We start from the raw sequence: 12,731 nt of genomic DNA, 5'->3' as shown, positions 1-12,731 counted from the left end.
GTAGTGCTTCCAACATTTATTTTGGAGAAAAGATCCCTGCTGGAGATGTATGCAAATTTCATGGCCCATCCAGACCTGTTTTTGTCAATTGCAGCTGGAGCCACTCCCGAGGAAAGAATTATCTGCTTTGTGGAGTATTATCTAACAGCTTTTCACGAAGGCCGAAAGGGAGCGGTTGCCAAGAAGCCCTATAACCCTATAATTGGTGAAACGTTTCATTGCTCATGGGATGTGCCTAAAGATAAAGTGAAACCATTCAGAACTAACGGTGCCTCTGCGGTTTCTAAGGACCCAGCCAAGGAGTTTGGCCAGGACCAGTCCACGTGCTACAAGCTGAGGTTTGTGGCTGAACAAGTGTCCCATCATCCACCGGTATCTTGCTTTTACTGTGAGTGCAAGGAGAAGAAAATGTGTGTGAACGCTCACGTATGGACCAAAAGCAAGTTTATGGGCATGTCGATAGGTGTTTCTATGGTAGGTGAAGGTAAGAAATGTGCTTTTATTTTCTTTAGCTAATGTTGTGGGTGGCAAAACAACAAGCTTATTTGTGTGGGACTGTAAATTGTATCTGAAGTACAGTCACATGTTAAACTGCACTAGCAAATGTCTGCTGACACTGTGCTCTGTAAAAACATTTTTCATTGTCTTGCTCACTTTTAAAGTAATATCTAATTTGGTATTGGAGAGTTTCACAACTGGAGCAAAGAAATAGGAAAAAAATATGTTTGTACTTAAGCCTAACATTTTTTTTCATAGTTTCTGTAAAGAATCATGGTTTCAGTAGTGCTTGCTAAGTTGGCGTTGTGTCTCAAGCTTTACAGCAGGTCATATAGGTGAGGTATAAATCATTACTTACTGTATCATACATGCACAGTCTGCTTTGTGATAATTGAATGCTCAGCAAGAATTCAGAAAAACGGGGACTTGTAACAATTTAATTACTGAATGATCTGAACCGTTAAACACACCCGGATCAGTGTTGTTACCGCCTGCTAATCTATTGATTTAATGTTTCAAATGGCTTAGTCCCTTTTGCCATTTGAAGATAATTTCCTGTAGTATTACTTTTGTATTTTGCCTTAACTAGTTTTTAGACTGTGCTCTTAATGAGCAATCACAGGAACACCAGGACAACTTAGAGCAATTACTTCTTTTCGCCATTGTTATGTTAAATACTATCAGCGTTGAAGACAGTAGAAAAGTAGAACAAAACAATTATGGTGACTAAAAAAACCCACCTGATATCTGAAAACATACAGCTAGGCTCTGCTGTTTCTACTGGAAGTAAAGAACAAATTCAAACAGTGGAAATGTCTACAGATGCTTCGTTCCTCGTGTCAGTAGGTTCCCTTCTTCGCACCCGCAAGTGGAAGAGCCTTGAAACTACTTCACTGCTGGATCTGATATTGTTGTTACAGTTGAAGTCTGTAACAATGCTGCTGCTTCATTCTTTCTGTGATTTAGGTATTCTGCTTTTTAGACAGGGCTAAGGAAGGTGGGAAGGGAGTTTGAGAAGGGAGATGGGTCCTTCTGTCCATCTCCTTACTGTACTGCTTCCAGCCTGAGTCAGTGGTTTCACTTGCCGCGTTTTCCCAGTACTTATCTATTTCTGATACTGTTTTCTTTTCAGTGAAGGGAGCTGTTTAGTGGGATCAAAATCAAACAGAAAGCCACTTATGATTATGTAGGAGCTGGGAAATTCTTCTTGTTGCTGCTAGCACATGCAGTTCCCTGGCATTGGGGATGTCTACTGTGGGGATTATTTAAGACTTCAAAGTCCTGATGTGTCCCAGTTTTGAGAGAGAAGGGTCTAGGAATTAACTGCTTCCCTACTCCAAGGATTGTTTAATTTGTGTTTGTGAGAACAAATTCCCTTCCTACCCTCCCTTACCCAACTCACCCCTTTCCTTTTTTCGTAGTCCTGGAGAGATCCCAGCAGTAGAGGCAGGCTTTGGGGAACATCTGAAATGGTGAACCTATTATTGTAAGGTTTCCCACTGTCTTTATGGTGGGCATTTGGGGAGGAAGTTTGGTGTTACCAGTTTATAGCTGTCACTCATCTTTTCTTTTTGTCCATGTAAGCAATCCAGAAGTGTGCAGATTCAGTGACAGCATTTTTGTGAAGTGATGGAAAAACTCCAGAGCAGCCCAAGTATTTCTGTTGTGTGTTGACGACTGGTAACAAGCGGCAGAAAGTTGTACCGCTGAATATTTTCTATAGTCTGAAAACAGCCTAAACCTGACAGCCTTGGTTGAAAATGCTTGCTTCTCAGTGTGGTTTCTCCACTCGAGACTATACTTTGTTCAAATGTATATTTTTTTCTTTTCTTTTAGTTCAAGGGAAGTCTTGCTAACAAAGTTGGTGTGTAGCTTTGTCAAGCTGCACAAAAATGAGAAGCTGCTACAGCCATTTTTTTTATCATGTCTTACATAAGTATATATTCTTTATTCGACTGAGGTCAGCATGAATCCTGGGGAATATATCGCAGAACCAATAAAAAGTAGCAGCTGGGCTCACAGTGTGGAAAAACTATGTCTGTATTTGCATTTCTGGTAACGCAGAGCCTGGTAATTTGTTGACGTGAAACGTGATTTGGAGGATTTTCTTGTTATTTAAGGACGATTTACATGTAGCAGCATCTCAAATGGAGCTTGTCTAGCAAGGTGTAGATGGAGAGACGTGATTAGTCAGAAGGTGTAAAAAAGGTAGTTAAGATAGGTAGAAACTAGAGTTAGCTACCAGAAGGTTTCTCACAGTGCGGCTGGCTGGAAAGGTTGTATAACCGTACTGTTTCAAGCTGTTAAAACCAGATTAAGCAAGTTTCTCAAGAATGATTTAAGTATGACTGATCCTGCTTTTGATAAGGGACAAACAGACATCTCATGAATCGTGGAAATCCTGGGTTTTGTTTGTGCATTTCTGGTTTTGCCACTGTGTATTGGATGACCTAATTAATCATGTTCTATTGTTGATATTTTTTTCTGTCCTCCTCTTTTTCGTTATGAGCATTCAGCTTCTTTTCCTGGCTCTTGTGGGACGTGTTCAGTGACACTGGCAAGTGTCTAAAATAACCTGTAGAGTTTACTTCCATACATGTGGATGCCTCTGACTATTTGCTAGGTCAGTAAGGATTTTAGATTCTGAAAAGGCAGTTTGCTTGATATCTTTAATATGCCTGTGACCTTCCTGAGACTGCATTTAGATCACACTGGTGTTGACATGGTAGTTTCATTACCCCATGTATTTGTTCAGTACTATTTGATATATGTGGAAAAAAATCCTTCGCAACAGAGCAATAGAGAGACAAACTGCTGCATTCATGTATCAGATAATTTAGTGCTAGGAGCCACCACCTTGTTCCAGTTCAGATACTTCACAGAACAATTTTGTTTGACCTCTGACTTTGTTGTGACCTTAGCATGGATGCAAACAGCCATGCTATATTTTGAAACTTTGCTCCCTCCTGAATGTTTTCGTGTGGCCTGCAAACAATTGAATGAAGCTTTTCATATTGCATTTGGCTGTTTACATAAATAGGCTAGTACTGAATTTGGGGACCCATATTGTGTAAGGAGTATGTTGATAACATTCCTGTGATGCTTTTTGAAAGTATTGTTTTAACTAGTCTTAATGTCCTTAGATGTGTAGAGCGTGTTGGTTTTTATCCCTTGGTGTGAGAAGCAGCAGTGGATACACCGAAACAAGACGTAATGGAATTGCAAAGGCTTCTGTAAGAATTTAAATAACAGGTAGATTTGAGGACAGTACGGATCCGTCATACAAATGGTGCAGCTCAGGATCCTAATTGCACAGGTCGTAGTGTATGCTGCCCCTTGAAGTGACTAAGATTTTTTTCCTATGCTTTTTTGTTTAGTAATTGAAAGTAAATATCAGTTGCAGAGGTGCAGGGCGTGTAGGCAGGCACCGCTGGAAATCCGTGTGAGAAGCAGTCTTCTCCGGTAGCCCTTCATCTTTGCTTCCCAGAGCTCTTAAAGCTGTTTTGCTAGAGAAATGTCTCGACTTTGTCTTCACTCTATGACAAAAAACATTCTTCAGAGCAGCCAGAGCTGAGTTTCCTCAGGAGAAAGCAGGGTAGAAGAGAGTGTTTTGCATATCAGAATTCATGTTGCATGCACAGTCCCTAATTCTGGTTAATGTTAATTATGTACTAATGAGAGAGTGAGGGAGGGGAAGAGGGTGTAATGAATAGAATTGTATTAGGATTTAAATTAGCAAGAGATGGAAGAGTCAAAGTAAATATTTAATGTGTTTTACATGGTCCAAAGGATCTTTAAACACATACTGATTGTAAGATAAGGGTTTTCTCGCAGAAGAGGATGTGCTGAGCACACCTCAGCGTGGGCTCCTGTTCAGCTGATGATTTTTGTTCCAAAATTTGATTCGCTGGTTAATTTTACAGAGAACATAAAATAGTTTTAAGTGGATTGCTCTGTATAATCAAGTGGCTAGTTATGGCTTGTGATTTTACTATTTAAAATCCTTTAAAAACTCCTTAGATGCAGGCCTCAAAAATTATTTTAAAAATTGAAATCAATCTGGAAAAGGTTTGATAGGTAGGGAAAAGGTTCAGTGCTCTTTCCAGGGTAAATCTAAATGAAAGAAACAAGTGTTTTTTGTATTTTTTTTTTCAAGTACATGCATGCGTATGTGTTTATGCATGTACAGGTCTATAATTTCTATTCCTGAGGCATAAGTGACTTTTTAATTTACCAGCCCTGAAGATCGACTGCTCCATGCAACTGGAACTACCAAAATATTTCCCTAGTACTAATTTATTTATTTTTTATTTTTTTAGCTCAGTGGTTTCAGATATTTTCTGTACGACATGGTACTCATTACTTAATTTAGCAAATGTCTGCAGTTTTTGGAAAATGAGCAGTGCAGAGCAGCTGGCTACATTTATGAGATGATAAGGGCCCAGTACTGGTGTTTTGTACTTCTCTGCGTGAACTGGTGTGGCTTCTTGATGCACTGCATCTGTGTGCGCTTCATCCCCTGCGTAACTTATACTTGTTCGTGCGCTGTTATGAATAATGCAGCATGGAGTGCCTGTTAAATCAGGAAACTGCCCTAGGCCATTTATGACCCACATACCATTTGTTGTTGAGATTGATCTCCAAACAATCAATGGGAAGCATTAAATTTCACATGCCTCTTCTGCAGTTATTGATCCAGAGTCTCCTCTGGGTATTCCATCAATATGTGTTACTGGAAAATCAATTCACAAAGCTCCAGCGCCAGTGAGGGACATGGAATTGTCAAACGGGCAAAATTAGATGCTGCGAACATCGCTTCCTTTCATGTAGGCTGGGGAGGCATGGAAAGGAGAATGGCCGTGAATACGTTGTCCTAAAAGCAGGAGCAAATGGTCTCGAGGATGTTTCGAGGGGGGATTTCAAAATTCAGCACTTGTTTGCCAAATATTCACCCTTCTCTACGGGATTTTTTCTAATAATAAGCTAGATTACTAAACCCACTTTTCTTCCCAGAGTTTTTATCTGGTGCATTCTCCTTGCGTAATAGCTGCCCATACATGCTTAAGTTTTTTTGAAGGAATCTGCAGTTTTCAAAAGAGTTCTTTAATATGAGGAAGAAATGTTAGTGGAATTTTTTTTATATTTATTTATAGTGATTTTTTTAAAACAAAAATGAATACATCCCCTACAGTTGGGGAGCAAGGGAAGAAAAATAGCCTACATGTTGTCTACTATACAATATCTATCAGACACAATGAAATTATACTTAAAAGTGGATGCTAAAACTGCACACCACTTTAAAAAATAACTGTTAGGTTTTCATTTCCATGCCCTTTAATGTCTCGAGATTTAAATTTGGCGGGGGTAAGGCGTGAACTCAAATTGTGGTATAGATGTTGTCCCTGTGTCATTTTGGCTTCCTCTTCAAAAGGAGAGCACGGGCTTTGGTTCAGACCTAGTGGTGCAGCTCCAGTCTTCGTGGTGCTTCAGGGACAGGAGGTTTTGCACATGGACTCAGCAAACACTGGAATGGAAACTAAGGGTCATCTGGTAGTGCTGAAAGGGATGTCAAGCTGTGGATATTTCAAATCTTTCCTTTTTTCTTTTTAGATCGCAATTATTGAGCTGGAGTCATATTTCAAGGGAGACAGCGCTTCGTTAAAGATGTGTTTATTCAGGTGTTTAAGGAATTCAGAAAGTATGCTACCAAATGCTAAACAAAAATACTGCTAAGAGAGCTGGTTCAATTTTTAATACCTAACCTGCTGTGGTTGTTAAATATTTACAGTGAAGGTCACCGCTGCTATTTGCTGTTCACTTTTCATTAGAGCTCCACATCCCTCCCACTCCTCTATGCAGAAGTCAAGCTATCAATCCCATCAGAGAGACAAAAACCAACTCGAGTTTTGTCACGGCAGTTCCCTCTCACGTCAGAGGAGGGTGGCTGGGCCCTGAGAAGCAGGAGGCTCTGCAGAAGCTCACGTGAAGTTGTGGCTCCTAAAATAGAGTGAGGAGCACCCCGCTTGACCATGGTACTGGTATTAGACCTTTATGCTGAAAGCCAGTGCTTTCAGTGTTTTTTCTGACTGCGTGAGGGTTGCGTCTGTGCTTAGACCATTAAAGCTGCTTTGATGTGATGTGACCTGATGGCAGCACCACAGGCCATGCCATTTCCCACAGCTGGTTCCTGCTACAGCTGCTGCCTGTGGTTGTAATGAAGAAGGCAGAGAATAAATGGAGGAGAAAGGAAAAAAGGGCATCTGCAAGCTTGATTTCTACAGAACCTGGCTCGTAGCCTCTCACCTCTTGCTCTCGTGGCAGTGCTAAATGAAGGATGGAGATCTCCAGCTGCACTTCCAGCCCTTGCTTAGGAGGTTCCTCTCATTTTCCAGTTAGGAGAAAAACCTGGCCCCTGTTCTTAGTCTTTGATCGTGTTTTCCTTGTTCCTTGTATTGCCCTGATTCCCTTTGTCCTGCTGGCTGGGCTCAGGAGTGCCCCACACCTGGGCATGCCCTTGGTGTCCGAGCACCTCGCTGCTGTCCCCTGCTTGTGGGAAAAGGAGGGCTCCAGCCTCCTCGTGCCAGCTGAGGGACTTGGGTCTAAAACCTGTTGCAATCCTCTGGGTGGAAATTGCTCAGGTGCAGACTGTCAGGTTTCCTTTCTGCGTGTTTGCAGCCATTAGCTTGCTTTGATCCTTTTTTAATATCGCCTTGGTGAAAAGCTTCTTTATTCTTTATTAATTTAATGTTGTTGTAGTAGTTCATTTAGTGAGCTCTGCAATAAGCACAGCTTTCCTTCTGAGTAAAAATTCTTCCTGGTGAGTGTCCTGGATGAATTTTGTAGCTCAGCCTTCCTGCCATTGAGCTTGGTTTACCTGCAGATATAGAACTGAAGAAACTTTAGGCAAAACACGTTTGTTCTGTCTGGGTCCTGGCTGTTCACTGGCATTGGAGGTTCAGCACATGACAAAAGCAACTTGTGACTTGCCAAAGGCAAAATGATTGCAGGTTCTTTTATGGCATTGTTTTTCTGCGTTTGTGCTTTTGCACTCTCTGGCTTGTTTGTGTCACACTTGCTGGAGTCGAAGCATTGCCTGAGCTGTGGCTGGCAGGCTGAGGTTGCACAGATCCTGGGAGCAGCTGCAGAAAGCTAGCATGGTCTGCAAGGGATGTTTTCCCATGGAACGGTGTCAGTAAGACACAAACGACAAGCAGAGGAGCCTCCTGTGCCTGGACTTTGTTCTAGTAGTTGGAGCCAATATTTAAAATGATGATTCTCTCAGTGCCGTGCTTCTAAATTCTGAGTGTTATTTAGACTTGTGTTTCTGTACAGTGTTAAGGGCATATTTTTATGTTGACATTACCAGTAGCTTGTTCCTGTTCAGTGCTTTTTCATCATTACATTCCAGATCAATTTGCAAGATGTGTTGTTACTGCCTTCAACACACAGACAAACTAATAAATACAGCTAGTAATGCGTTGCAGTTCTCCCCTCTCTGCCCCAGGGTGAGGGTAAATTGGCTTAAGCTCATCTTGTTGCTAAACAGATGCTATTACTGTTTGTGTGTCAAGACGATTTTCCTGATTTTGCAAAGATTTCTGGGGTCTAAGTACTTTCTGGGATGGGATATTTTCAATCCCTGTTGCGAAAAAAAAAAAAAATTAAAGTATAATTTTTGCCTTTAGACAGTTATTAAATGGGATATAAAGGAGTGTAAAACTCTAATAAAAATATAATACACAGTTGGCATTGCCTAATTCTGTGTGCGGGGTTTATGTTGCTGTGTACCTGATGTTATGTCTTATATCCTGTTCTTTGCCTCCTAAAGACCAAACTACAGCTATGGTGTGAAAGAGCTGAATTAAGAACCTTAGGGGAAGCTAAGATCTTCTGATCAGAAATGGAACTTTCTTTGTAGGTCCAAATAATATGGGATTTTTCTACTGCTGCTGCTTGTTTTGTTGTAAGGAACCTTTACAGAATGAAATAGTTACTAGCAAATTTCTCTGCATCGTAGTGAGTTTGGTCGCAGTGGCAGCAGAGAAGTGCCCCCTCGCTGATAATGCAAGACTTTTGCAAAGGCTACGTGGGAAACCAGGCATTTTGGAAAAAAGGAGCAAGCTTCTAGGAAATTTCTAGGTGACTTCCTTAAGCCCAGCTCCTGGTCGCACCTAGCCTGACCTCCGCTTTTGCTCCTCCCAGCAAATAGTGGGTCAGAAACTAGGAGAGAGCAGCTGGTGGTATCCGACTGAATGGAGAGCCAAAGGGCCCTTTGGCCATGCCTAAATGAACACCCAGAGCATTTGATGTGGCAGGGGGCTTTTTTGTTTTGTTTTCTTCAAGAGAATGTGATTTGTTTTCAGGTTCAGCAGTTTATTGCTTGGCAATGAGACAGAATAAGTAATCCAGCCAGATTTTCTGATAGGCCATTTGGCAGCATGAAGAACCAGAGGCACACGTTAGAATTAGGTGATCTGAAAATGCTTGTTTGAAGAAACTTCTTTCAGAGAGCAGGCTTTTCTTACCTAGCAGACAGTCCCCTCCTTCAAGGCAAGTTGCACGTTGTGGAAGTATGGTGTGATGGCAGTGTTTGGTCACTGTCTGTCAGGCCTTATCAACAAGCTTTAATCATTTCACTTTCAACCTCCTCCTTACCTAGGTGTTCTTCACTTGCTGGAGCATGAAGAAGAGTATGTTTTCACACTCCCCAGTGCCTATGCTCGCTCGATACTCACCATCCCGTGGGTGGAGCTTGGAGGGAAAGTCAACATCAACTGTGCCAGGACTGGCTATTCCGCTACGGTCACCTTCCACACCAAACCCTTCTATGGGGGGAAAGTCCACAGGTAAGGGAATTACTCTTGTTCTTGTTGACCTGAAACTGGATTTCAATGGAAAAACTTACTTTGACATCTGTTTGGTTCCTCTATTGGACTGTTGTGTAGAAAGATATTTATTTCTTTTCCTGGTAATGCCAGAGGTGACTTACAGCTTTCCAGCGCAGTGTATTGTAGTTACACATTTCATGTCATTTAACCAGTAAAATATCTCTTGTTGAACTAAAGTCAATGTATTCTTCCAGGCTTTTCCACCTGTAAAAACTGCTGTCCGGTATTTAAATGGCTTGCCCTGTGTTATAACCTGAATACCTAAATACCTATGCACAGTGCAGGATCAGCAAAAAAAATACATATAAAAAGTAATATTTGTGTTACACCAGCTGCTCCTTCTGTGCAAGCGGTGTTAGAAGAGCTGATGTTGCAGGTGGAGCCAGCTTTTATTCCCATAAGGAACATGTCACTGCCCATAGCAGTGGCGCTCTGCTGGGGGCTGCCAATTCTGCACTGAAATTACAGGTGAAAATATTGCTGATCTGCCTTTGGCTCCCCTTTATAAGGGTGTGAGGAGGAGCTATGCAAGATAGCTTCTGTCTTACTTCCATGCTCAAGTTGGTGACCCCATCTTTGAAACGCAGAGCTCTCTTCTAGTCCTGCTGTGCGCTGTGGCTGTTTCCATGGCTGTGCTGCCTGTTGGGATGGTGTGTTCAGTTATGTAATATCTTCTAATATCTTCTTCCATATGTGTGTCAACCATTTGAAATATTGTGTTAGGGAAATATCAACATGGGCTGTTTAGAAAGGAATTTTTCTGAAAGGTGCAGATTAATAATCGGTACCCATCAAAATAAGTGAAAATGGGGGAGGGTTGTGCTGTATTAGTTTAATCATTTAAAAGCTTAAACTGATTTTACAGATTACTCGAGATGGGTTGCTAAAGCACACGTGTGCATTTTCATACAGATGCACACACACAAGAAACTCCTTCGTTTTGGTTTTCTAGTCCTACCTATCTATTTTGCTCACTCTTAAACTAGTTCCTGAGCCATTGAGGTGACTTTAATACTGCTTCACATCTAAACGTGCAGATGTAAAGCAGGAAATAAAGATACCTGAAGTCTTTTACAGGTATCTGACACCATTAGGTTCAGGTGTGAAAAATGAACTTCAAAATCTTGCACTGATAATTTCACATGAATGTCAGTCGGTTTTGGTTGTTTTTCAGGCTGATGAGATAAGCAGTTCTGGGATCTGGGTTACTGCTGTGCTTTGGGAGAATGCGGTCCCAAAGTTAGTGCTGTTAGCAGAGCTCTTGTAGGTTGAATCTTTTGGGGGACAGTGTCTTTATGTTTGAAAAACTGTTTTGTAGATGTAAGAAACTGCATGTAGCCTGCAGAGCTAGAGCTTTTATATGCTGATAATAAATGGTAAGAGTTATATCTTTTGTGGCCTTTTTCTTTTCCTTCTTCTATTAGGGTTACAGCCGAAGTGAAACATAATCCCACTAATACCATTGTGTGCAAGGCACAGGGAGAATGGAACGGTACGCTGGAATTTACGTACAGCAATGGAGAAACCAAAGTGATTGACACCAGCAAATTACCCGTTACCAGGAAAAAGATTAGGCCAATAGCAAAACAAGGCCCACTGGAATCAAGGTAAAGGCTGAGGCATTACAGTATTGTGCTGCTTAACCTCGGATGAAAACAGAGTGGTGAAACAAACTGCAGTTACAAATAGTGTGGTTCAAAAAAACCCTGCTTTCAGATAGCGTGTTAATCTAGGCAGAAGGAGCTGAAGCTGCGTGTTGGTTCTTTAGTATATAAATTACATGGCTGTGATGTATACATAAATTTTCTAGAGGAAAAAAAATGCTCTTATGCATTTTAATGAGTATTTGGGAACTGGTGATGCGGTCTTCTACATGCTTCTTTGATTGTAATGTGGTAGTCAAATTGTTACGGATAATTTTGCATCTTATTCTTCACGCTGGAACTTCGGATTTTATGGATTTCATATATATACGTAATATATAAGCACACAATATGTATGTATAAATATGTAAAATGTGATGTGACATAAATGCACGTACGTACGTGTCTTTAGGCTGCCAGAACTCGTCGTGTGCCTAATTCTGACGAGGTACCTTAGAAAAAACCTTTATTCACTGTCAATAACCGTTTACGTTTATCTTCAGAAGAATCAATATTTTTATTGAATTTAGGAACATTTTATTGGAGGATTTAAAAAACATGAATAAAATTTAATTTTATAATCTGTAAATATGTTTTTATTGTACAAAGGTGCATCTTGAGCCTTTGTGCAAGGTCAGATGTTATTTTCTACTTTCTGGACATGCTTGTTTATCACAACCTCATTTTTCAGTGTAGGTTAATAACAGAGTTGGAGTAAATGAGGAAACCAGCAACTCTGCAATACATTTGTGGTGTTTTTTTTTTGACACTAGATAGCAAATTATAATTACTCAGTGTTTCTGCAGGATATGTAGCTCATCAGATTGTAAACAAACTCATCTAAATACCCCTGGAAATACGTGAAAGTTGCAGTCATTTTCAGTCATTTTCTTAGTATTTTTCTGTATTTTTTAGCAAAGTTGTTGCTACGCTAACATAGTGTGAGGAGGCATTGCATCTGAATACTGTCAGACAGGTGGAAAACAAATTGGGTTATATATTGATAATTATCGTCAACTGGAAATACAGTGTAGACCTATTGCATGCTGAGTCATGTATGTCAACTCTTCGGATAATAACCTGGTGGGAGTAGTCAGTGAGTGTCCCAATGTAATGTGCTCATTGCTTTTGTCTAGTGTTCCCTTAAAATTTAAAAGTTATCTCCAAATAAATGCAGAACAGATGTTGGTCATTTGGGTAGGTCATCAGTAAATAATGTGAACAGGAAATGAAAGAGAAAATCCATCAGCTTTGAGAGAAATGGTCAGGTCCTAAAGAGTCAAGAACGTGAACAAAAGCCATGGAGAAAGTTAACTTGCATGGTAGATTCCTGGGAACTGAGCACATCTGAAAATCTGGCCCACAAATGAATATCCTTGTGTAAGTGGTGCTTCACAAGCTACATGACTTGCAGAAATGGCTTGGAGAATGTGCCATCAGTCTGACCCTTGCTGTGCTACTGGTCTAGCCAGGCACCAGGCTATGGCAAAAATATTCTTATTCTGTTGCTTTTGCTCCTTCCCAATCACACAGGCACCTTTGGCAATACGTCACCAATTCTCTGAAAGAAGGTAATATTGATGCAGCAACAGAACACAAGCACCACCTTGAAGAGAGACAGCGAGCAGAGGAGAGGCAACGTATGGCTCTTACAGTGCCCTGGAAACCAAAATATTTTGCCAAAGAGGTACTTGTATCATCT

The 12,731-nt window shown here is 40.8% G+C and overlaps 1 protein-coding gene across 1 annotated transcript in view; it reads left to right on the top strand.

The window, feature by feature from the left end:
• The window catches only part of OSBPL10 (oxysterol binding protein like 10), a 112,839-nt gene that overhangs the window by 96,279 nt on the left and 3,829 nt on the right, over nucleotides 1-12,731 (top strand). Inside the window, exons 8-11 of the mRNA XM_035318297.1 lie at nucleotides 1-484; nucleotides 9,158-9,344; nucleotides 10,811-10,993; nucleotides 12,563-12,716. Coding sequence (XP_035174188.1) covers nucleotides 1-484; nucleotides 9,158-9,344; nucleotides 10,811-10,993; nucleotides 12,563-12,716 — 1,008 coding nt within the window. The remainder of the gene's footprint in view (nucleotides 485-9,157; nucleotides 9,345-10,810; nucleotides 10,994-12,562; nucleotides 12,717-12,731) is intronic.

Source organism: Oxyura jamaicensis, chromosome 2 (assembly GCF_011077185.1).
Source record: "Oxyura jamaicensis isolate SHBP4307 breed ruddy duck chromosome 2, BPBGC_Ojam_1.0, whole genome shotgun sequence".
Lineage (NCBI taxonomy): Eukaryota > Metazoa > Chordata > Aves > Anseriformes > Anatidae > Oxyura > Oxyura jamaicensis.
Note: the sequence above shows the minus strand (reverse complement) of the source record. Positions and strands in the feature narration are given on the sequence as shown.